Consider the following 27785-nt stretch of genomic DNA (forward strand, 5'->3'; position numbering starts at 1 on the left):
TACAGACATAGGATCTATTATCCAGAATGCTCAGGTCCTTCAGACAAGTATTCTTTTTCCTAATTTGGATTATCATACCTTAAGTCTCCTACAATACATTCGAATTTTAAATAAATTAAATAAGATTGTCATTCTACCAATACTAATGTATGCTATATTAGTAGGACCAAGTACAAGGTACTCTTATTATTACATTGAAAAAGGAAATCATTTAAAAAAAATATTGCTGAAAATTGACTTTATGGGAAATGCCCTTCCCTTAATTCAGAGTTTTCAGCATAAGCATAAGAGATCCCAAACCTGTACTCTATCTCTAAGTAGGGATTTATTAATTTATGAGCAACCTTTCCTACCTTTATGTTATGCCTACATGCTAAACTACTGTGTATGAAGTGCATGTTAAGTCATTAGTAAAGCCTTTCAGTAAAGTCATGTGTATATGCAGGCCTTAAGCGACAGCACTGACTAAGACAAAACAACAATACTGGGCTCATTTACAAATAAAGCTGCATTGCAGGCACATTAACATTGAAGCAATTGTTGCTAGTATTTACACAATTAGTTAAATATACTGAGGTCTGAACACCCTCCTTGCACCAAGCACCAATGCACACTCCCAGTCTGCTCTAAGGAATCGTGTATAAGTGCACCTATTGACACTAGGAAACCCTGGAGTTACCACCAACCTGAATAAGGTTCCCACAGTGGGTTGAATTAATAGACACAGCAGATTTGTATACAAAGAATCACATGCAAACAGCATTTTAACATGGAAATGACACAATCCCAACTCTGACAACTTTTATTCCAGTTCACACAAATGTGCACTACAGGTATGTTCTTTTTGATGCAGTGGGGGCAAATGCAGCAGGCACAAATTCAAATTATGCTGAAATTGTGAGGGAAACATTGCATTATGGGTAAAACATGATTTACTTCTGAAATTGAATTTTGACACTACACTTGCCATCATAAAGGAGTCCTCATATCTTGCACACAATGTAAAACCATGGCAATTTAAGCACATTTTATATGTCTATTGCTTATTGAACCTTTTGGGATTACTAAATCAACATATATTAACATGTTGATTTTTTGCCATTATATTTTTATTTATTGACATCAAAGGGCTCTGCCATTTTGTTTACTCTGTAAAGCAAAGTACAGTCACCCTCAAGCTTCATGAACTATGCCATCAGTCATCAATTTATCTTTATTATCATTATTTAACATGCATAATTTATAAATAAACCATCAATTTGATATTGTAAGCAACACAGTATAACAGATATAATAAGTGCTTATAACATTTCCTGATTGGTGTATAGGGCATTTGCAATGTAAGAAAGTTGCATTGCCAGATTATCTAAGGAGAAAATGGTCCCCTTAACAAAATAGATGGTAGCACTGGGTTAAACCAGGGATCTGGAAGCAGCAAAACAAGATACAGAACTAAATAGAAGAGTTTGGCTTGTACACTGAAATAAGACATGCAGGGAGAAACCTGAGAATGCACTAATAATGAGCAGTAATTTCGGAGATACCAAACCCAATCATTTATCAAGTGAATAAAAAGAAGAAGCATTTTTATGCTTCTGAGAATGGAGATAATGAAGTGTATTGCAGTTCATTGCAGAGAGGCTATAAAAATTGAATAAGTGTAATAATCTTTCTAGATTACCTTTCAAATAAATTTCAACTCCATCCTTAATAGAACATTTAAACCAAACACTACTGTTCTGCTCAAATCTGAGGGCTAGGGACTAGAATCTGGGTAGTAGGTAGTGGAAAATACAACAATAGGAATTACTGCTTCTTGTAGGAAAATACAACACTAGGAATTACTGCTTCTTGTAGCTTCGGCTACAAAAGTAGTAACAGTGCAGCAAAAGTGCTCTACTACAAGCTCTCTGTGTAAATTAACAACATAATAACAATGTATTACTATAAGGAATGATAGGACTTTTTAAAATAATTGTGAAGAAGTGGAGCATCTTACAGTTTTCTGTATATCAAATGGTAAGGTGCAAAATCTACATCTACTAATCAACTGTCTTGAAACCAATTGGCCAATACGACAATTAGCATTATCAGCAGCTGTTATTTTCCAACTTTTGTTATTACTGACAAGCTTTTTCTAGTTACTTTTGTAAGCTGGTAAGACCCTCACTTCTGTAAGAAAGGTACAATCTATGCCCAAGCATGGAAGGGTTGGCCAACAAACAAGATTCAGTTGGATTGCCAAATAGATATAATGCAGAATAGCGTGCCTCTCTGTTTGTATCACTGAGATTTGACCATTATTGCAGCAAAAAAACAGAACAGAACAAAACTAAAGAAGATTCCATTTATTACAGTAGTTCTGCACAAGAGACAAAGCCACTGTGTTGCTTCATATAAACCAAGGATAAACTAAAGCCATAAGCAAACTAAATAATCACTGGGGACATAATGTTATACTTTTTTCCTAACTACAGTTTTTAACTGCACCTCCCCAGGGTGCCACTGAGTTGCCTAGAAAAATCTTGTTATTGTAGGATTTGTTAGGCGACTGATGGTTTCCAATTACAGGGTCTCTTTCTTTTACTAGATCAAAAGTGAATTTCTAGGTGCAGGGAACCAAATAAGCACAAAACGAAATGAAACAGGACCTCAATCAGTATTTTGATAACAGTTTAATGATGATCTACCAAGGTAATCACAGTGGTATATTTAATTGATTAAAGCTAAATAATGATGCCCAAAACAAAAATTTGTTTGTACAATGTGTTTTGCTTGTTAATAAAAATGCAGCAATAATATAATTCAAAAATAGTTAAAGTTGTGTCTGTGCTTATGCTATCATAACAGTTTTCAAACTGTGCCTGACTATATATTTGTTCAGATATAGGAAGGACAGCAATAACCTCCATAGATTTAGAGAACATGTAAACTCACCAGCAGAAATGCTGGTTTAGGTTCCAAGCCCCAAACCTATAACCAGAAGGGATGGATTAACCACATGCCATTTTTGGTAATATGGTATATTTATATAACATCCTGATTTCTCTTATCTGTTTCCAAGGTTTCATCTCATGTACGGCTTTGTTCTCATGTTTTGCCTATACTGCTCCAATGACAAAGAACCCTATAGAATATCAATCAAATTGTCCTTCAAAGACAATTGGGAACATTAATAAACACAGCACATATTTGGGTGAAGAACAGTCAGGACAGATTTCATGGGACCAGTCACTGCTGTCTACAGGTTGGCATACTGAAAGAAAATGCATCTGGCTGACGTATAATCTTAAACTGGGGTGCAGACCCATACTCTTCTATAAGCCCCTCGTAAACTGCTGCCTGAGGCAAGTTTTTTAACTTGTATTATTGCAAAATTGGTCTGGAAGGTCCTTTTAGAATACAGGAAAACAATCAGGAAAACACTGTTTCAAAAACATACTCTCCTAAAATAAAGTTCCAAGGCAACTGTAAAATACTAGAACTTAAATAAGTTTCCTTAAATCTGAAATTAAAATTTTGGAAATGCATATTGCCGTTTTGTTCTTTATTATAATTTTTCACAACATACTGTTTGGATAGTTTTTTGCTACCAAATTCCAACAGAGTACAGATCCAATTAAGCTCATCCCAGAGATAAAGTGAAAATAAAAATGCAGGATCAGGAATGGAATGTGCAACTGCTGTTATTACCAGCTGAATTTTATGTTTCCTGTTCACACAGCTGTCAACAGTGCACCCTGCCGGAGGCTTGATTTATATCTGGATTTTTATTTCATTTTCAAGCTAAACAATAAATCTCTTTTTTTCATTAAGTCAAAAAGATGGATATTCCACTATGAATACCCAATCAAAACTATATTTTTATCAGAACTTTTTCAAAGTTGGAAATGAAACATAGTGAATTCTGAGAAAATATGTTGAATGCAGTTTTGCCGAAGGAAGTAGACAAAATGGAAAGACCAAACAATATGGGGCAGATTTATCACAATGTAAGATTAGAGTTTAGCACAGAAAAAAATAACCAATTTTCTATTCATTCCTATGGAATTGTTTATCAATGGGTGAAAGTTAGAGTTCACTATTTGATAAAATACTTCTAATAATCCCATAGAAATGAACAGAAAGTGGGTGAGTTTTGCTGTGGTAAATTATAATTTCACATTTTGAAAAATCAGGCCCAAAGTAAGTTGTTAATAACAATAATTAGGTTAGACTTTAATTCCCAATCAACTTAGATCTTTCTATAATAGTATAGTATTTCTGTACAAATTAAATAAAAGTGCACTGTAAATGTGTTCTTATTGAATGCTGGGCCATTTTTCAAGCAGAACTACTAGATCTTTAGGCTGTGAAGGAGAAATCTACTTTGTTTTTTGTGCTCTGCCACACTGATGGTGGAAGAAAAATTAGAAGGGTTAGTGTGAAAACAAATGAGCCATGAGGAAACTGGTATAGTTCAGTAAGCTCCTAAACACCAGAAGGCCAATGTAAATCAGTTTTTTTACCTGCCTAAAATGCTAAAATGTTTTTAGCTAAGCTGAGCATAGATGTTTTCATTTTTGATATTTTGGATTTACATTCTCATGGTCATAAGCAAAAACACATGTTTTTCTCATTTTGCAACTTGACCCACTGAATATTTGTGACATATGAGCATCCTCTGGCATACAATAGTTTGCACTGTGTGCAGGAACACCGGGGGACACAAGGTAAATGCACCACTGGATAATGGCAGGTGTTAAAAGCAAGGCTTGCTTGCATCTACCAATACTGTGCTCTCCCAAAGGGCTAGATGAAAATCATGTGTGTCAAACTTTGTGGCCCTTAGCACTTCTGTATTTACAACTAGCCTTTGATAAATTAGCCCTATTGTTTTAACACCTATTACCTACACTTGTTTGTTGGTGTGTACTGTACCCAATACTTTGTAGAGGAATATAATTCTCAAAGTTCATTGGTGGTGCTATAAAACAAAATGTTGTCAATAGGTGCACATTTCTTTTAGTAAGATATACAATAAGCAACCCAATCCCTGCTAAACTGCGGAAAGGAGGATTCTTGATTGGCACTTACATTGGATTGGAGTTTACTGGATGAAGGATTACTTGGGGAGCTCGGGTTGGTATTTCAGGCACAACATCTGCAATAAAAAATAACAAGGTACCAATCATTCACTGAAGAGAACTAGATGACAGAATGGAAAGGCAGACATATAACTCAAATGGCACAAATCACCCATTGGATCCATTCTAAATGTCAGTTTTTCCATTGAATTAATAATACATAATAAGGGCTGTTTATTAATGTCCTGGACAATATCCAAACTCTGCACCATGCACCAGATTATGTTGACTACAGATTTTCCAACAGAATTTGCTGAATTTGAAATATAGATGTACAATGTATTAGAAAAATGTTACATTTTAACATTAAATTAAAGTTAAGTTGAAGTTAAAGTCAGTACTATTTAATAACACTCTGAAACAGCAAAGAAACTCACCCCAGAAAACTTAATTGGTAGCTATCAGTACTTTTCCAGTATTCTTAATAAAAACCTATAACCTGTATAATGCTTTGCCTTAACTGAAAGAGAGCTTCAAAGCTAGAGAGAGAATAACTGACCATCTCTACTGCACTACTATTTCATCTTTAATATATTTTTTTTGAACACATAAAAATCTTACCTGATTTTCAGAACTCTGTGATTGCCTGAGATTGCTATTTCTATATAATATTGGGAAGAAAGTGCATCTCATATATTGGAATGAGATTAAAAACATACAGAGCAATAATATCTTTCCTTCCGTCCATGTCTCTTAGATATGCGGTATTCTTGCTGACGTTCATGCCTTCCTGAATTGCTACCTTCAGCTTACTGCATTTTTGTGTTTCACTTTTTAGGGTTTACAGAAAAAAGAGGGATACATATATTACAGGCAAGGCAGTAACTGATCAAATTGGTATTGCAAATTATAACCCTGCAGATACAGTTGGCTGCTAATTTAGCAGCTAAATCAGAAGCTAAATTCATCCAATAAAAAGAATCAGCCTTACACTGCTTGGGTAGGCTATACTGTTTAAAATTAAAGTTCTACATTTAAAAAAAATAAATAGACAAGAAAGTAAGTGCACTACTCTGTAGGATCTTGAGGAATTGAAAACAAATAAGACAAATAAAACTGTGGTACCGCTAATGGTAACATAGACTTATTATGGTTTAAACAGGCTTTTCCTGTGTAGAAAAAATGTATTGATTTAGGAGTCTGAATCTTGCATATATAGGACCAACTTTGACTTTAACATTGTATCCAGCTGGATGAAATATTATTTTTGTTTTTTGTCTTTGTGAAATTTGAATATTTAACATGCAAATATAGCCTTATTTATAAAAAACCCAAAATATAAAATGGTGAAAAAAATCAACTCAAACTAGTCATTTTCACAGCATTTTTATGGGTCGCAAAACTTACCTTGGAAAGCTCCTATTGACTTCTACATTACCTCACAACCTTTCAGATGGTTAAGTTTTACCTTAGAAATTTTTTGCATTTTTTTTTTCCTATATGTTAAAAATTAGCATTTTTTTAAGCCATAGTTCAAATTCTTGATTATTAGCGTAAAAAATCTGAATCGCAAAAATAAATTACTGTACATATTAAATCCCAGAACAAACCTTAAAGGGGTGGTTTAACTATTGCTCTGTAAGACTACAATTTCATTGTTATTGTTACTTTTTGTAACTTTATTTTTTATTCAGACCTTATCCTACTCATATACCAGCCTCTCATCCAAAGCTTGAATGGATCCGAAACTTTCGTACTTGTTGCGACAAATATGATTTTGTCGCACAAATTGTCTCGCAAATTGTTGCAAAGTATGAAAAAGTCAAGCAAATTAGCAAAAAAACGCAAAAAATATGCACAGTTTTAAAACTTAGAAAAAACGCAAATTGGTTTGTATTCAGACTCAATCGTACTTTGACAAATGGGCCCCTAAACGTTAAATCAAAGATGAACAGCCCCTTTAATACAAACTGTTGCAGTACTTCATACCCAATATTATATTTTTCAAAATTCTAATTAAGCAACCAAATGGATAAATCATCAGAAAACTTTTTTACCTGATACAACTTCATAACTAAATTAACTGTTTTGCCACCAGCAAAATTATTTAGCAAATCCATGCTATAATAAAAATATAAAAAAGCCATAGAACTGTTACTTAGAACATAGGTTGCAATCAGTGATCCACATAATTGTTTAATTGTCAGTTACCCACAATTACATGGATCAGCTTGAATGGCTGCGTGAACTATGCAGAAGGAAAGTACTTAATCATAATTCTTTTATGGATTTTTTTCAGTCAAAAATTAGCAGTCTCATTTATCTTGCAACCTATGTTCTAATTAATAATTGTATGCATTTGTAACTATTACCTGGCAGTTAGTTTTGCCTACCCAGTGACTTGGATTTTGCAGAAAATTTTCCCATGTTTTTTTTTGTGAAAAAGGCAATTTGCTCATTAATCATATGCTCAATAATCATATTGTAAACATTCAAATAGAACAGAGGTAACTAAACAACTAGACAATGTACCTGTATAACTGTGTCGGTGAGATTATCAGAAAATATATTGAAATATGCAAAACAATTAATGTATCAAAGCACATTCATATGCAAAAGGCACATCTTATATTTTATTATTATAAAGATTAAAGTACAGGTATGAGACCTGTAATCCTGAATTCTTGGGACCTGGAGTTTTCCGAAAAGGGGATCTTTCCAAAATTTGGATCTCCATAGCTTAAGCTTACTAAAAAACATTTAAACATCAAATAAACCCTGTAGGATTGTTTTGCCTCCAATAATGATCAATTATATCTTAGTTGGATCAAGTACAAGGTACTGTTTTATTGTTACAGAGAAAAAGGAAATCATTTTTTACATTTTGAATTATTTGTTTAAAATGGAGTCTATGGGAGATGGCCTTTCAGGAGAAGGGGTTTCTGGATAACTGATCACATACCTGTATAAGTATTTACTGTTCCTATTCCAATATATATTCTGCACAAAAGTTTACACTTTTCAGTTGGTATTCTCTGTTAATAATATAGTGTAATAATTAACTGTGTTGTAATACAAATACAATACTGAAAGGTATCATTAAATGTATATTTTTTATATGAATGTACGGCCACTGTCCTCATTATTATACAGTACAGTGATATTAAGGCCCAATCAAAACTGCCAAAAAAAGCATTAATATTTTGCAAAACAGGAAATAAAATTAAACACAGACAGCTGGAATGGAAAAGACTGTCACTTAAAAAGCTGGTAAGTTCACGTAGAAGTCAATGGGAGTCGTATCTTCAATACTGAACCTATTTTTCAATTCTGGTTTAGGGGCAGAATTATCACATTTCAAATCTGTTCATATTTATAATACAAACTCAAGAATAAAAAACATGCTCTCTTAAACTTGTGAAAATGCAATGCAACTCAAATGCAGTGAAATCAAATTCTACCCTTCGTTTTTAATGAGTATGGCAAATGGCACAACTCCTATTGAGTTCTACATGCACATATTAGCTTTTGAAAGACAATTTTTTTCATTTGACTTCTCAAGGTTTTTGAGAATTTGAATTCATAGTTTTTACTGGAAAACGTGAATCACAGTATACACTTAAATTAGCATTTTGATAAATCTGTCCCTAAGTGTTTTTAAACAGTTTTGGGGCATATGGAAGCAAGAGTTGCTACAACAGATATCACAGGGAAAAGCTTGATAAATTAGATCACACTTTCCAACACTCTACACATGTTATATATATATACGTGGGTGCATAATTAACTGAACATTCAACTTGCATAACAAAAATACAGATTTGTGTATAAGGATTATGTGCCAAAGGGTGCACATAAAGATAAGATTGAAAGTGTAAAATGCCTTGATAACTATGCAAAAGTGAAGTATATATCAGGAATAGAAACGGCAATTAAATAGAACACATTTGCTTTTGACAGTTGTAAATATTAGAACATTCAAGTAATCTGCTTATTGTAAACTTTTGGTAGCACAAAGCCTTACATTCTTACCTGGGAAAATAAACTGCTGTTTGTATTTGTAATAATGGGAGCCTTGTAGCAAAGATGAGGTACATGGATGAGACGTGCTGTTGGACCCTTGCAGGATGAAAATATGAAAACATTAGTTTCAGTCCCCATTAGTTGCACAAAAAGTGATTAAAATGAATATTTTAGAAAGTCTAAAAAATCAAACATAGTATCTAAATCAAAATCAACCTACACTATCCTTTACCAAAATTATTAGTGTATTACTATGATATCTGACTTCTTTCTCCAAAATGAAATATCTTCCTTGTTTCAAGTACATTACACTGGTCCTGTAACTGGAGTTACTGCTAACATTACTGTAACATTTTGGAGATAGCAAAGAAGTACAAAATGTTTATCACTTTTGAGTATAAAGGAAATAACAGTTAGGGGCACATTTACTATACTATTTTGAGAAAATTTCAGGGTTTTTTTATGTGTTGATATATGTGTTGATTTATGAATAGGTTTTCACCAGTACACAATTTTTCAGATATTTTTTCATGAAAAATGTGTGGAAAATTTTGCCGAAAAAAACGGTATTTCTCTAAATAAACTCCTATAATTTGTGATTTACTAATGTTTAGTTAACTTTTTTTGGCAAAAAAAAATATGTCAGGTTTGATCTGTTGAGTACTATTGAGTCCAATGGGGGTTTAGAATAGTCAGTGACAGCCTGTCCTTGACATATTTTCAAGAGGAAGTTAATCACCTTATTGTTTTCTATTTCACCCAGTTTCAAGTGGAAGTTAATGCCATCATTATTTTCTATTTCACACACTTTCAAGGGGAAGTTGATCCCATCATTGGTTTCTATTTCACAAATTTTCAAGGGGAAGTTGATCCCATCATTGGTATCTATTTCACTAATTCTCAAGGGGCAGTTAATCACATCATTGCTTTCTATTTTACCCAGTTTCAAGTGAAACTTAAACACATTATTGTTTTCCATGAATAAGCGCCTAAAATGGCTGCTGGAGCAATTCCTGTTTGGGAGGATTCATGAAAATGAATGTGTGTTTAAACTTAAATTTCTCAAGACAATGGGGCACATTTACTAATCCACGAATCCGAATCACTAATGGGAAAAAATCGGATTGGAACATTTTGCGACTTTTTATACGTATTTTTTGCAATTTTTTTGTCGCCGTCACAACTTTTTCGTAAATTGACGAAACTGTTTCGTAGCCGTCAGTGGCACTCTGCAGCTCCAACCTGAGCCAAGGAAAGTCACGATACTGAAGCTTGAATGAATCTGAAACTTTCGTACTCGGCGCGACGGCTACAAAAAAGTCGCGACAATTCGTGCAAGTTGTAATGGCTACGAAAAAGTCACGATAATTTACGAAAAAGTCATAACGGCTACGAAAAAATCGTGACAATTTCTGAAAAAATCGCAAAATATCGATCATTACGAAAAAAATGCATTCGGACACTTTTCGGACGTTCGTGGATTAGTAAATGTGCCCCAATATATTGAATTTTTTTGTGAATTTCAAAACGTAAACTTGACATTTTTGTACAACCAATAACAGCATTATTGTGACATTTTATAAATATAAAAATGATCATGTTTAATTTGAAATTTCTACCATGTTGAGTTTATATGACTTTAAATGCCAGAAATTTTTTTTTTTAGTAAATTAGCCCCTTACTGTAAGAACAAAGCCAACAACAGCTTAGGTATAGGTAAACTACTGCACACCATAAAATAGACTCGCAGTATGGGGCCCAATCAAAACAAAGTAGGATGCGCATGTAACCTATGTCTATTGTCAGTGCCTGGAGTGTATCTGGGCCAAAGGAAAATCAGGCATTCTGATTTTGAGTTTTGCACTGCAAAGTTAAAAGAGCAAACTGAAAATGTAAAACCTACGGTGATGATGATTTTCTGATCAGTAGAATGTGAGGTTTTCCACCCAAAAAATCCTATTCCAAGCATATTTTCAATATATATTAACCAAACATTTTCAGTAGTTTTAAAGTTGTTTGCAAATGTATTTGCTATTACAAGCAGTATTACAAGCAGCAATCCTGGCTCTGACAAAATAACTAAAAATGCAGAATTATTGTCCTCCCACATTCCAGCAAGACTACATTAGCTCAACTGAAACAGATTATATGTCACTGATTCTCACCAATTGTTATGGGTACCAATATGCAAATTGTATAGTATCAAGCACACCCACACAAAATATTGTGCCCCAAATATGACAAAAAAATGTCTAAGAAAGTGTACAGCATCAGCGAGGCCATGCATACATCATGTGAGAAGGAGACTTATTAAACAGGCTAGCAAAAAGCCAAAACTATGCTTGAAAGAGCTACAGATATTTTTAAGACAGTACAAAGTCGTGCTGCAAAAATATTAGTGTAAAACAAACCTTACATATTAGACAGCATGACACTTTGTGGTAATATTATTGGAAAACCTTGAAGTGTTTGAAGAGAAAATGCTGCCCTATGTGTAAAAATCAAAAATGGCATGGGAAGTGCACAGTCAATTTGCTATGCCTAAAAACAAAAAGTGTAAATGTCCTTCAGCTGCTAATTCAGACTACATGCTGAATTTAACTGAAACTATTACTAAGGTCATAAACTGAGCCTCCCTGAACTTGAAAAAAGATGGACAAATTTAAGACTCTCTACAGACATATTTCAGTAGTATATTATTGTGGCATAAGATGAGTTTCTAAGATGACAGATCAGTTCGCAGATCGATAAGCCATCTATCTGATTAAAGTTCCCTATAATAATATCCAACTCATGTCAGATATATACCTGACCTGTCTTTGACAATGACATGGAATCTTAAATCTGAAAAGGAATGTCAGCCTTCCTGGTCACGTTAAAGGAGATATATATTATAAATGAAAAAACCTCTAATCTTATGGGCAATTATGAATAATATATGGTGCTGGTTTTGCTTTGGTCTAAAAATTAATACTATGTGTTAAAATGGCCCCTTTATTGGAGCTCTCTATAGATCCTCTCAGGTCCCTGTCCGTGTTTCAAATGAGGGGTGGGTGTGTCCGAATGGTCCCTGCCAGAAGCACAGTAGCGGCGAGATAGCCACACACAGCCCTGCAGTCACACAAGCTAAGTCAGGCTTCAGTTCCCTATAAAGTCAGCTTAGCTGTTCCTATCCTACAGTGCAGTGTGCTGAGTGCCACTGACCCCCTGCATAGCCAGGTAAAGAAGGCAGCAGGAAGTGGAACATATGGAGGGGACCAGTGGGGGTTTCGGAGAAATTTTTTAAAAAATAGCCCAAAAAACTACATTCCTTCATATTTAGATGAGTACAATTTATTGGCACAATATTGTTTTTCACATAATATGTCTCCTTGGACTCTTGGTGGACTTTTTAGATATCATTCCACCTGCATCAGTGACCACTCTCTGTTACTGTTCTATTGCTAACACATCTCTAAGTGGATGGTAATAGAATATATTATTTGTAAGCATACTTTTTCCCATATTGTAGCAACAAACACTTCCCTAAAATAATAATTTAGCCCAAATATAAGCCTAAATATCTTATCCTGACCAAAACAAAATTCAAAGACTTGCTCCAGAATTATTGAAACTTACAGAATTAAAACTTATATAAGCACCTAAGGAACCTAATAGGAAAATACAAGGCAAAGGATTATGAAAGATTAGTTTTAGTGGTTCAAAAAAGAAGAACCTCACCTCCATGACACCCAACCTAGCATACCTAAAGCCACCGACATTATATATAATTGACCAAATTTTCAGGATACAAAGAAATTGATAAATAAAAATAAATAAGCATCCCCAAATTGTTTATAGAAGAAAATTCTCATCAGTTCATCATCTCATCATTGGGTTTGGGCGTCAAGCCCCAAACCATCAGCCAATAGAAGTGAATCACCATAGCAACATAAGGGCTTACAGTCCAATAATTGCTCCAAAAGTAAAAATGTCTTTAAACATGTACAAAAACAGCCTAACGTGTTTTATGCCCATCTGGCATTTTCATGTGCTTTGATGTATAGCCTATGATAAAGTGCCAGATGGGCATGAAACACGTTAGACTGTTTTTGTACATGTTGTTTAATGACTTTTTTATAATTTTGGCCTGTACATTGGCGAATTTGTTATTGTTATGTTATTCTTGAAACAGATAGATGAACTACATTTCAAGTCTATAGTGTTCCTGGTGGAGTGAAGAAGAAAAATTAACAAAAAAGCTATTCAGTACAACACTAGAATAAGGATAAAACAAACTTCTATCCCAGGCGAATTTTTGTACCTGGTAAGTTGAACGGCTTCTGCTGGCGGGTGCATTGTGGGGATGGGTGGAGAGGAGAGGGTGGGGTCGCACTAGGAGGAAGAGGAGGAGCAGGTGAGGACGGTGTGGAGGATGTCGTAGAGGAGGGATTGCTGCTGGAATCTGGCTGATAGGGCACTGGAATATGGTCCTGGGAAAACAAAAGAGACAGCACATAGGGAACAAGATGAGAGGACATTTTTATATGTTCTCTATCTCCTTGACGATGTTGGCAATAAACACTGACACACATAAAAGTCCATAGCCTAAACAAAATCTATTTCTAAGGAAATCTGAGTAGCTCAGGCACAATAGATTGATCCAAAACAACTTTTTATGGTAAGACCATATGCAACATTAGTTAAGCAACACTGGATCTATCCAGGGCTACAAGAAAATATGATGTTTTTGATGACAAAAGTTTTTATTCTGTTTGGCTCCTTGTGTGCTCCAACCCTACCTGCTAGAAGCACTGCTTATCAAGTTAATTTCACCAAAGTCTTTTAGGCACCAATTTACTAACAAAGATAGTAAAGTTAAGTTAACCAATTGCTCATTTTCAACAAGTAGCTTTGACCAGTCTACTACATGAAAATCACAGCATATTTCATTGCTTAATATGCCTCACTGCACTGGCACCATTTACCACCTGTTTTAGTACATAAACCTATCTTTCAGTTTGGTCATGAAATTCATATCTCTAAAGATTCCTCGCCTTGCATGAAATCTTAGGTTATCTTCTTGCTGGTTTCTTCTAAGACAATAATTTTAAGACTTAAATCAAGCTCCCAACTGAGGTTCAACATTTGCTTCCTCTTCATTTATAACAAGGTTACAGAAAGGAAAATATCTGGGTATCAGTCACTGGGCCATAGTTCCATGAATATTTAAGAGATCAAATAAATGTTCACAACAAATCTCACCCTAATTGACATTCAGGCTGCCTCTCGACCACTGCTCTGCTTTTGGCTAGCACTGCTGTGCTTTGCTGTTTTTTTATGTTGATAACTTCAAAAATGCATGGTCTTTCATTGAAAAAAAAGCTGAAGGTATGATCAAAAATGAATCTTCCAGATAAATTTTAATCACATGCTCTACTTTGACAATGGACAGGGGAGAGGCAGAATTCCTGTCCCACCACTGCACTAATTCACTGTTCCATTCAGTTTACCAAGCATTTTTTTCTCATGCTTTCTATGATGGAAATACTGGGTTTATATTGTTATATCATTTATACTGTATGCTGGGAGCAACATTTCCATTTCATGTCAGAGGTTGCTAGGGGTCGCCGTATCAATTTATGCTCAGGTATGTGCTTCAATCCAGCAATATGTGTGCATTAAAATGTGTCAATACATTATAGTATAAAAGAAATATAATATAAAATATTTTAGGTCAGTGCTGTCCAATTTATTACATGTAGTGGGCGAATTATTTGTCATACAGCATGTTTAAGGACTGAATTAAACAAAAATTATGATGTCATACAGTCAAGCCATGGAGTCTATGAGCTGGCTAGGGACCATAAAAATCATTTGGATGGCCTTTAGGAGAAATTAAAGGAGAAGGAAAGTCATTTTGGCATTCTACTGCCAATAGATTTGCCACATTAGTGCCACCATTAGTACCATACCTGGGTAAACAGCTCTAGTTCTCGGTTTGCTTACGACAGCAGCTGCCATTTTAAGTAGCTTCCTGCTGTAGCTCTAGCCCCTATAGCTCAGATCAAACATTCCTAAGGGAGGGGGGAGGGAGTTATTAGCATTCTGATAGAGGGCTCAGTGCAGCGTTTCTGTGAGTGCTTATGGCTGTATTTACATACAGTAGACCTTTCTGAGTTTTTACCTTTCCTTCTTTTTAAAGGATGATTGAAGTTATAAATAGTGATGAGTGAATCTGTCCCAACCTTTTTTTACCCGTGAGCAAAATTTAAATATCAAAAAAATTGGGGCACAATGCAAGCATGAAAAAAGTTCCAAGGGCTGTGATTGGTTATATGGTACCCCTATGTGGTTTGGCAGACTACAGGAGGCTCTGTTTGGCAGTATACATGGTCTTTATGCAACTGAAACTTGCCTTCAAGTCAGAAATTTAAAAGTGAGCACCAGCTTTTAGGCAACTGGGATCAACATCAAATATGATGGTGAGCAACAGTTGCTCATAAACCAATGGTTGGGGATTACTGCAATAGACAGTGAATCTGCTGCAAAAATTTAGGTAAGTCAATGAGTGCTTTCCCACAACAACTTTTTTTTCACAGTGACAAATACACTAGGATCTATGGGCATTTTGTTGCAAAGGAAAAATAAAAAATTATTTTTACAGATTATACAGTGACCATTTACATATATTTTATTGCTATATTATATAATTCCTAATATCTATAGATACAAATAGGCACAGAGCATATGGAAGAGCTGATACTAAGACATAGCAAGACGGCAGATAAATAAACATATCACAATAGTTCGGTAATACATTCTGAAAGGATCTGAAATCCAAATGCTTCCAAACGTGAAATAAGACTGAAATGTGTCTTAAATTATAAATGAAACGGACATGTAATAATTACAGTGACTGGCACAAAACAAATCAGTGTAATGCAATCAAGCCAATGTTTCCTGTTATCTGCTGTGTGGGTTGGCGTGTGTTTGTCATTTGTCCATGACCCTATCCATCTGTACGACTGCATTATCATCTATGCCAGGCCTGTAATTTCCCTGTACATACATCCTTGCCATTGGGAGAACCGTTTCTGACTGAAGCACATACTAAATAAATAATTAAACACACAAAGCAAAGTCATTTCCTTGCACAGTACTTTTTGTGTATTACTGAACAGTAAAGTGCAAAGATGTACAACTGTGAACATTATTCCTCCCTCATGGTTTATAAAGTGCAAGACAATGTGCTGAAATGTTCTTTAAAATGTTCTTTTAAAAAACCTAATGGACTATCAGAATACATTATAGTACTGTTTGCATCTCATTACTTATTCTTTATAAAAGTCTGTTGTATAGCTAGTTTGCTATTATAGAAATACAGAAATCATTTATTAAAGGCAACCTTCAAAGGGCAAGTATAGCTTTAATATATATTTTCTGCATTGCTAATATCATCCATTACAAATCAGAAAGCTCTGCCTCTGTCCATAGTAATTTTAATATATTGTTATTGTAAAATGGTTCTTGCTTCATTTGCACATGATTAAACCCTATGCTTGCACTACAAAGCAGTGTTTGCATTGTAACTACCTGCCCACAGCACACACATGTACAAGCCAACTGACTCGAGTTGTAGTACTATGCAATCATTACATGTATGACAATATTTTTATGGTTTCGGGTTCTGTTAGCTTTGTATGACTTCAAACCATCCATATAAAATGCCTCTGTTAATTATTTTGAGTGGGTTGCTCTTTTTCAGATTTCAGTTTATTTCAAGGTCTCCAAATAAACTGAGTAGTTGTAATAAAGCCACAAAACTCCAGGTCCTGTTTGTTTGAAGCCTGGACCTATGACCAGTTCCAAACCACTGAAGTATTCCTATTGATGCCAGTCCTGCATTAACTACCTTGTTGCCAATACACTTCTATCTAATAGTCAACTAAGTAATCCAAAAACTTGTACAATTATTTACAGCAAAGTGGTATCGCAAACTGCAGTTAAACCAGGCACTGGATCCCCCTAAAGAAGTAAGAGTGAACTGTATAAATACACATTGCTATTTAATTCTATAGTTTCCAATGTGCAGCTTACCTTATTAATTTTGTTGGTTTTAGGGAGCGTTTGGCTAACGTGGAGGTCTGAGTACCGTGGAGGTTTTCTTAAAGGGTTGTTGATGTCACACGGTACGGATTCAGTCCTGACTAATCTGGCTGCATTAGAAAACCAGAAATGTAATTAAAAATACTGAGCAATTTTCACATGCTTTGAAAACATAGTGACTAATTATAGTTCAAAATTAGGGTATCTTAATTAACATGTTAGAGCTTTCTAGGTTTTCCCCACTATAACACAGCTAGCATATTAATCTTTCCAATTAGTCCCAAACTGAAATGAAATGAAAATATCTTTCAGATATCTGTATGAGAAGTCTTTCATTAGCTATTCTAATGCAGGACACAAATAGTAAATTTTCAGTGATTCAGCTGTTGGTAGGGTATCCTGGTAGAAGAAGTTATAGAATATTAAAGCTGGTTTACTATATATTACTAATCCCCATTCTAATAGGCATTATATTAGCATTAGAGTTTTAAATCTTCAGCCTAAAAACATAACAAAGAACGTGACCAAGTCACTTACCTCCACGGTGTATGATTAGTAGGTGACAAGGTGGGGCCTCTTTGGTGCATTTATTGTGGCACTTTAGCCTAAACACCAAAGAGAAAGAATAATTTGTAAAGAGAGAGCAGCTCAATTACACACTAGACCTATGGTTCTATACTTTACAGCTAGAGAATCACGACTATTGACAGTGTCCAGTTTACCTCCTTAAGATACCATCACAATAGTTAACATCTAATTTAGTTTAAATCTATGATTCCTCCATTTATAACACCAATACAAAATCCTTTGAACAATGGCATGCATTTTTTTGGCAGAGGATACATTTTTAGAGCTATGTTTTTAATGCAGTGCTGTAATGCTGATCCAGTATCTCAAGATTATAACTAAATTAAGTAACCTTAACGTTGCTAATCAACTTTTTGAACCTTACTTCAGCCCTTTATAATGGGGTGGAGTAAGGTCCAAAATGTTGCTACAATGTAACCAAAGTGCTGCTGTTTTTATTGATTCACATTACTGCACCTAGCAGAAACTACAGCGTGCACCCAGGGCTTTCTCTGTTTAGCTCACTGCACTCAATTTTAGCTGTGGTGGCACTTTATAAATATGTGTTAATAATCATAATAATAAGTTTTGACAAGTTTATTATTTTGCAATTTGGTTAATGTTACCTGTGGCATGACTTGAACAAAATGCTACAAAGTATAAAAAGCCTTTGAACATAAATACAAAATATAAATGCTTTGAAGTGATAAGTACCAGAGACAATATTTTGTCATTTTTAGCACAGCTGAGGAAGGGATATTACCCAGGTTGTCATAAAATAGGAAAAGTGGTCAAAAACATACTTGCAGTTTTTACACTTTAGTCCAAACAACATTCCTTTTCCACATACAGTGCAGGTCTGAGACATCCAGTACTTGGTTGAGAATCTATAAAAAAGAAGATATATTGGGTGTGTGTGCCTGTGATATCCAGGTTTCTATATCTAATACAACACAAACCATTAGATTCTGCATGCCACCAAGTAGCCTGTTCCTGTCTCTCATTCAGATGAAAATGCAGCAAAAAGATTATCTTGTTGTACATAATTTGACTTTTTCCGTGTGTTTATTTGTATTTATGAACACCATAGGAAGCCTCAGAAGCCTTTTAAACAACATTCTTATATAACCGACAGGGTCCTGTGAAGTATTTATTATTTTGTAGTTTCATTCTAGCTCTGTTTGTTTGTTATAAAATCACAAGTTATTATGGGCCCAAAATTACCTGACAGGCAAATATGTAGTGATAATTTGACAAACAAAGACCTACTTTATGTCAGCAGTCCAGTATTTAGTATTTCTAGAAATCCTGGCAGAGCTGTGAAGACAACTTTTATCAAACAAATAGAGAATTCCTGAAGCTAAATCTCTTTTACACCAGGCTTTTTCATGCAGTATAAACCAAGGCCAATAGTCAAGCAAGAAAATGCCTTATCGAAGCAGAGATGAGGAAAAGAACCAAGCTTCTATCTCAAATACATTACATTTATATTATTCCTCGTTTTTGCTATGTTAAATTTATTACAGACCAAAAGTTAATTTGATTTTCTTTTATCAGTCAGGCCTGGACTTTTATCTCATCTAAATAGCTCAGGAGCTGAAATAGGATTCAAATACAGTCTAGATTCCTCTTGTTAGGCGAGGATTGAAAAAGCAAGAGATGAGATAACACACAGGTAGGCTAAGAATGGGTCAGTCAATTCTTCATGGCCGTGGCAATCAATTTTTTTAATTATGATATATATTTAGCTAAGAATCTTTCTTAGTTGGAACAGTTAACTCCATCAGGTAAGAAAAACGAATGGATACCTGAATACTGAGGTCACTTCTGAGCCTTGCAGAAGTGCAAGGTTTCCACACAGAGAATGCATACAACAGAAAAATAGTAGAATGCACTGCTCTAAGCAAACAATATAAGCATCCATCTGCAAAGGCCATTGCTATGCTGGCAATGCCCCATGGTGCCAGTCTTAGGATGAATGACTGGGGTTTTGTTATTGGTACCACAACAGTTAACACTATTTTTTTTTAATTATTTGTATTAAACAGTTTACATTAAAGCAAACACTGACCCTAAACACTGACTGCCTAAACTTTATGTTCTAAACCTATTACATATGATGCCTAATGTTAGAAGGTAATGGTGCAAAATTGTACTGCTCTCTTTAGTTAGTGCTGCATGTGAAGTGCTGATTCGCAAAGCTGATAAGGGGATGTGGCCTAGCACTAATGTTGGACTAGTTATACTGACAATTGAATTGAGTCTGGCAATAGACTGCAGAGCTCTAGCACATTTAGTAGTTGATTGCCACCAACAATCAAAATACTGCTAGTCTCCCCCAATCACTCATCCTTTACAGTAATTGTGTGGTTGAGTCCTTGACACAATGCTGCCCTAATGGTCTTTTGTTCCAGTACTCCTATTACCTGTGTTTGATGGAATTTCCCAGATCTCTGCGTGGAATCTGTGGGGACCAACGAGGCACTGAGAGTGTATCTGAAAAGCAACAGTAATAAAAGATATAAAACAGAAGACTTAAATGCCACAGGGTTATAGAAGTTGTGTATGGGAACAATGAAGACACTCATGGCAGAAAATGAGAGAAAAAATGTGTTATGTTCTTTTATAAGACCAGTTGCCATAGAACCTGTGCCTTAATTATAATGAAAGCTCATATTACAGAATATTACTTTTTTTAATTACTAAGCTCTATATTCCAGCATTCCATTATATACTCGCTTTTGTACTGGCACCAGATAAAATATGCAGAGAAAGCAGTTACGACATTTAGGGGCACATTTACTAAGCTATTTTGAGAAAAAGTAGATTTTTTTTACTTCTAGATATTTTCGAGATTTACAGGTTTTTGCCGTACCTTTTTCTGATATTGTTTTTTGAAAACTTTGAGTTTTTCAGAAATTTTCCCTGAAAAATTCAAATTAACTGCCATAATTTGTGTTTTTTTGTGAATTTTTTTTAGAAGGTTTGATCTGTTGAGTACCTTTGAGTCATATGGAGGCTTAGAATAGCAGAGGAATAGAATAGACAGTGATGGCCTGTCCTTGACACATTTTCAAGGAGAAGTTAACCCCCTTGTGATTTTCTTTTAGTCAGTTTTAAGGGGAAATTAATTCACTCATTGTTTGCTGTTTCACCCAGTGTCAAAGAGAAGTTAATCCCCTCGTTGTTTTCTGTTTCACCCAATTTGAAGGGGAAATTAATCCCCTTATTGTTTTCTGTTTCACCCAGTGTCAAAGAGAAGTTAATTCCCTTATTGTTTTCTGTTTCACCCTGTTTCAAGGGGAAATTAATCCCCTCAAGTGAAACTTAAAAACATTATTGTTTTCCAAGAATGAGTGCCAATGCTTCTAAAATAGCTGCTGGAGTAGTTCCTGTTTGGGAAAAATAAAGAGGATTCATGTAAACAAACGTCTGTTGAAACTCAAATTTTTCGAGTTTTAACTTTACTTTTGGCTCAAAAAATTCATGATTTTTGAATGTAATCTCGAAATGTTATTTTCAAGCATTATCGTGACATTTTATAAATACAACAACGATCAAGTTTAATTCAAATTTATACCATGTCGAGTTTATATGACTTTCACGGTCAGAAAAAAACAAATTTTTGCAAATCAGCCCCTTAGATGTTGTATTTTTATAATGTTCTAGAAAGTAGCAGTTTAAATAAATGGCTTAAGTTACAGATCACTGCATCTAAAGAAATAAAATGGTTCTTTTTCTAAAAAGTATGAATTGCATATAAAGTATGGATGGTTTATTGAAATGTATATCGGTTTATTATTTGGTGGAGCCATAAATTCCATAAAACTTAATCACTTGCAAAATAATTACTCAATAGATCACTACTGGAAAGAGCCAATGGGGATGCCTAAAGTCACAGCACTGGGGGGGGGCATCTTGGCTTTAAGTATTGGCAATTCCCCTGAACCTCTTTAGGAAGATGCAGTGGGTTGGAAATAATTGAAAGTGGTTTGCATTATGGATTCCTGCATATTTCCCTTAGATTTACCAGATGGTTAACCTTATAGGCCACCAGAGGGCATTAAAACTGATTTTTTTTTTTTTTTTATAAACTGCATTTTATAAGCATTACTGATATTTTGATGCTACAGTGAAAGCCTTACTCTGCTGCATTTAATGAGAAAAAGGTTTCATACTAAATGCAGATCATACAAAATAACAGAAAAAAACCTTTGCCACATGTATATTTGTATATGCTGAAAATGAAATATGTTGATGACATAAATTATTTCTAAACGGCTAAACCAGGGCTACTAAGCCTATATTTCTCCAATAGAACTTTCATCTATACACACTTTTGGCAACTTGCACAAAGAACTAATAACTCCAGTACAAAGTACAATTTGATGGTTTAAAGGTGCAGTGTACTGGGTGCACAGATAAAAGCGAACCTAGGAATAAAGGTATATCTTGAGGGGGTATCATTTACAGGGCTCCATTTATATGCTGCTCCTACACATACAACTGACCTAATAAATCCCACCTTAAAAATGTTTCTGGCACTGGAAGCAATACCATTTCCACTTGCACTAAGTAAAAATGGCAATGCAACTTGTGAATGATTTACCAACACAGATGCTAATTCAAAATTGAAAATGAAATGTTATAGAACAAAATCAAAAGTTGTAGCACAAGCTACTTAGCTGGCACTTGCTATTACACTGGAATTTTGGGGAAAGACAAAGCATAATGGGGATAAAATTTAGCATGCATTTTTGTGTATTGCACTTGCATTAGTAACTAATCCATTATATGCATATGTAGCAGCCACACATTATGCATTGGTAATGGCTTTCCCTGTACAGGTATGGGATCCGTTATTCGGAATGCTCCAGATTACGGAAAGCCCATCTCCCATAGACTCCATTTTAATCAAATAATTCAAAACTTTAAAACTGATTGCCCTTTTCTCTGTAATAATAAAACAGTACCTTGTACTTGATCCCAACTAAGATATAATGAATCCTTAATGGATGCAAAACAATCCTATAGAGTTTAATGAATGTCTTATTGATTTTTTTAGTAGACTTAAGGTATGGAGATCCAAATTACAGAAAGATCCCTTATCTAGAATATCCTTGGTCCCGAGCATTCTGGATAACGGGTCCTATGCCTGTATATATTAGTTGGAGGCAGTGAAGCATAAAACAGCTCATTTGAAAACCTTACCTATACTTTTTTAGTAATATTTGCCATTTGGGTAATCCTAAATATAAAACTGCTATTTTAATTAGTAATCCCCCGGGGATTATACAATTCACGGTGCACACAAACAAACCAAGGGCACACATACATGCTAGGTCACATCAGCCAATGAATGGATAAAGATCTGTCAATTACTCCCACACTTCTTCCTGTTACAGTTAGAGCTGCATTATTTCCTGTCAGGTGATCTCTTAGGGAGCACACAGCCCATCACAAAATGGTGACTCAAGGTAAAAGATTAAATAGGCAATAATTACTGATGTATATGTATATATATATTCCAGTAGTTATGATATAAACTGTTGCTTAAGTATTCATTATGGGAGTATAGTTTTACTTTAATACTTCCCATTGCATTTCGAAAGGTTTTTTTTTCTTTACTATTCACATGTCCTTATTTGCATGAATTAATTGTGTGGCACATTGTGCATTAGCTGTCTGTTTGATACTATTATTATTATTACAGGTCCTCTTTCTTCTCTGTTCTATTCTTTTTAGCACTCACACAGCACAGGTGGAAATGCAGGGGGAGGGATAGCAATCCCATTATCTAGGGTGACAGCTATGTGAGCCTTCTCGGTGACAGGTGACAAGCCCATGTTTACCTTACGAGCACTGGGAGGTGAGAGCTGAGAGACAGCGTCAACCTTCAGCCAGTTTCTCTTGTTATGGTTATCAACCAAGGTCAAGTGCTATATATTAGGGAAAAATAAAATGTAGCTATCGTAAAAAGGTCTTCAGGATGTGACACTGAGATGCCCATCACAAAGTGACAGATGACAATGGTACATGATTATGTGTGCACTTGGTAACGCGTATAAAGAGGATACAAACATTGAGGTGGGGGTCCCTGAATAACAGTGGTATGTGAAGGTAATTTCTATCTAGGATAGGAGAGCAGCTTTCCAGGCAGTAAAGTCAGCTAATAGGATAGTCCCATATACTAATATTAACTGTCAGCTGCAGATAAAAAGAATAGTTAAATATTCCTCTCTTTATACATACAGAGATATTGAATAAAACTTGTCATGGCACATCTATCAGACAGCTCAAGCATCCTCTGCTGACGGAGCTTATATATTGGCAAATATTCCTTCCACTGCCAGAGGGAAAGGAGAGCTATTCTGTCTAGAAGGGCAGGATACACTGTGCCTCACAGAACATCAGAACTGAAAAAGGGACAAGCCAACATCTCATTATAGCAGGGTTGCTGGTTTATACAAATAAAGTAACACATACATCTGCAGAAAAATACCCATTCCACATGATCCACAAAATAATGAGGTATAAAGGCTATAATGCAATCGTAGGGGAACCTTTTGTCCTGTGCTGCCCTGCATCAGTAAATCTGCCCTTTGTACAGTTTCTCCATTTAAACATGAAAATTATAGGAACACCGTTGTTGAAAAAATTCGCGAATCAGTGAATGTGAAAATCTGTGTAAAATCCATTTACTGTAAGCTATATCCATGTCTTTGCTTCCATGTTCCCTTGTATCACTTTCTACAGGTGCAAAGATTACCACCTGACTGTGCATGGTGTGCTGCCAATATGTATAGGGCATAGAGTATGTGAGTGCCCAAATGGTATGCCCTATACATGTGTGTTAGAACATATTGCTGCAAGGCATATTGAGAACCCTGTACTCTTAATCAGCCCCCTAATGGATTTGAAGCCATTAATCGTTAAGGTGTTTGTATGTATGATATGATGTATGATTAGAACAGCGTGGCTCCGGATTTGTAAAACTACAAATTCAATATTCTCTCCTCTTCCTGGGATGCAGAAACAGACCTGGAATGAAGGGTTTTGTATTTAAACAACATCACAATGGCATTTGGTAAGCAAATTATTTTCAAATAAGTAAAATATTTTTTGTATGATCCGGTTCCTAAACAACAAGAAACCTGACGGCCCTGTGTCAGCATACTTAAACTTCCATGAAATGAGATACAACAAAAAAAATATTTTTCTTGTTTTGATCATTATTCAAATGATTCACAAATGAAATAAGGTTTAATTTTCCATTAATCAAACAAGGCAGTCGCTTCAGTGATCATCTTCCAAAACATTAAACTAAATATTTAAGCATTTATCTGGCTGTTAAAATGTAATGAGCATAAATCTGCCAAGTGATAAGTAATAATTTGGTGACAGAGCCTTTCCTCTGCAGCCATAAACCATTCCAGTTCTTATTACTATATCAAAACAAATGGAATATGTTCTTAAGAAGAGTGAACAAGTGCTGACTTCTAATGACTCCCTTGTTCTACTGTGATTAATACTTGGGGCTGGACCCTATTAAGGCCATGGATTAATCATAAGAATATTATAGCTGCTTGATATTTGCCTCAATTCCAAATAATACCAAGTCTGTCTGAGATGGAATATACCTTGCTAACCATCAAGTTATCTACCCAGTGGCTGTACAAATGGGGGCCTAAAATTACCCAATTAAATGTGTAATTAGGACTTTATAGAATTATTACCCACATTACCCAAAAAATGTTGAGCACCTCCAGTCTGTTCAGAAAATGCATGGGTGAGAGAACCCCCCTTTTTTATTTGAGTGATAAGCTGGGCATACAATAAAGGTATGGGACCTATAAACCAGAATGCTCAGGACCTGGGAATATCTGGATAAGGCTTTTTTCTGTCATTTGGATCACCATACCTTAAGTATACTTAAAATGGGGTTTCCAGATAACAGATCTCATACCTGTCTTTCTAAAATAACAGCATAACCTCTCACCATTTTTTTTTCAGATGGTGATGCTCCTTGCTTTATCTGAGAATGAAAATCACTATTTTCATTATGATTAAAAAGCAGACTCTTTGGAATCAGGTCCCCTTACTGGTCCCCAATAGTAAAGAGCAAAATATTTCACCAGGTTTCGCCATGAAAAAATGCCCATAGACTCTAATGGCTGTAAAAAAGTTGCCCATTGACTTCAATGCGAATTTTCAGCGAAACTTATATATACAGTAGTAGCAGAATTGTCATAACTATTTGTTTAGGCGTATTCAAATCTCATTTTAACTTACAGTACCATCAGCTTTCTTCCCCATATAGTACCTTTAGGGGAACCAACTTTGCACTGGTGAAACTAATAATTAGATCAACAGAAGGGTGTATTTATTTTGACTGTCAAAAGTGGTGCAAAGTCCATGTTCTTTACCCACAATGCACTTTTCTTTCCCATCATTCCAGAGTAATTGACCCACTGAAGATTTTTCATCCATTTCTGGAGATGCAAATACTGTGCCAGGAAGTAGCACCATGGGATGGCCCAGCTGGAGCTGGGACCAAGACCTTCTCAAGGTAAGTGTTAGGGTCAGGGCTGAATTGTGTCTGAGCATTTTGTTCTTTATGCACTTAACTAACTTGACTGGCACAAGAGGGTGGCGTGTCCCTATATGGAAGAGCAGGTAGGTAAAAGCACTCATTGAATGTAATTTTAGTGGGAGCATTTTTTGGACCAATGAATGCTCCTGACACTTGTGACTACTAGTAATCTGCCTATAAACTGTTGGTTAAGTAAAAACTTTAAATAAAGGAAACATATAGGTGTTATTTAAGCAGATCCTTTTTGGGGGGGGCTTGTCTTTAAACATGAGATAAATTACAGACATCTAGTTCTTTGCTGCACGAAGCCCAGTATTTTGTGTGAGATATGGTTATTGTAACCCTCTGTCATGTAACAAGATGAAAGCTCCTAATTTAGGGTGACATAGGCAGTGATGGGTTCCAGTCTGTATGATGATTTCATATTGCTGAAGATACAATGAATACATGCTCAGTGATCTTGAAAAATATGTTAACCCTTTCATTTGATGGCAGTCTCATGTAGATCAATCAGAATAAATATACACAGTGCCAAGTATGTATTTTATTTGTTTTTATATCAGCTAGTAAAAAGCTGTCCAGCTGAAATCTCAATGAAAGCTGTGTCTGTGTTTAGTTATTTTGTCTACCTGTGAACTTTCTCTGAAATATTCTGAACAAATCATTATGACATTTTTTCTTGGAAAGTTAAAACTGCATTCACGTTATTGGTTTTAGCAGAGCAGGAATAAATATACTGAATCACCTTTGCCTATTCCACAAGAAATTTATGTTACATTCCTGCTGTTAAAGAAGGTATTGTTGTTTTTAAGAACCACTGGTGCACGTTTATTGATTTCATCTAAGAATTATAGTTCTTCAACACCCTTCCCCCAACACTATGCAGGGGTCCCACGTGTATTGTATCTATAATATGTTACATGTGCTTCTCACCAACTGGAAGTAATACGTCATGATAATGACTAATGCATTATTTTCACAGAAAAACTTTGGCAATAGCCTTAAGGTAGAATAAGGTATTCTTATTTACCTTTCATATATATGCCATTAGATCTGTATTCTTAAGACCTAATACACTAATGCAGTGTTCCCCAACCAGTGGTTTGTGAGCAACATGTTGCTTTCCAACCCCCTGGATGTTGTTCCCAGTGGCCTCAAAGCAGCTGCTTATTTTTGAATTCCTGGTTGGAGGCAAGTTTTGGTTGCATAAAAAACAATTGTACTGCCAAACAGAGCCTTATTTAGACTGTCAGTCCATATAGGAGCTACCAAATAGCCAATCACAGCCCTAATTTGGTACCCTCGTGAACATTTATGTTTGTGTGGCTCCCCAACTCTTTTTACATTTGAGTGTGGCTCATGGGTAAAAAAGGTTGGGGATTCCTGCACAAATGAAACCATGGCATAGCTAACTGAACCATATTTCAAAGCTCCTTTTTAGTTTATTC

General features: G+C 35.2%; 1 protein-coding gene across 3 annotated transcripts in view; it reads right to left on the bottom strand.

Annotated features, from left to right (window-relative positions):
• ksr2 (kinase suppressor of ras 2) overlaps positions 1-27785 on the bottom strand; it is a 184351-nt gene that overhangs the window by 40084 nt on the left and 116482 nt on the right. For all 3 annotated transcript variants that reach the window (XM_031892817.1, XM_031892826.1, XM_018090607.2), the window contains 7 exons: positions 20171-20240; positions 18548-18631; positions 17715-17782; positions 17169-17287; positions 13393-13561; positions 9099-9185; positions 5077-5143 (listed from right to left, as the gene is read on the bottom strand). In XM_031892817.1, coding sequence (XP_031748677.1) covers positions 5077-5143; positions 9099-9185; positions 13393-13561; positions 17169-17287; positions 17715-17782; positions 18548-18631; positions 20171-20240 — 664 coding nt within the window. The remainder of the gene's footprint in view (positions 1-5076; positions 5144-9098; positions 9186-13392; positions 13562-17168; positions 17288-17714; positions 17783-18547; positions 18632-20170; positions 20241-27785) is intronic.

This window comes from Xenopus tropicalis, chromosome 1 (assembly GCF_000004195.4).
Source record: "Xenopus tropicalis strain Nigerian chromosome 1, UCB_Xtro_10.0, whole genome shotgun sequence".
Classification (NCBI taxonomy): domain Eukaryota; kingdom Metazoa; phylum Chordata; class Amphibia; order Anura; family Pipidae; genus Xenopus; species Xenopus tropicalis.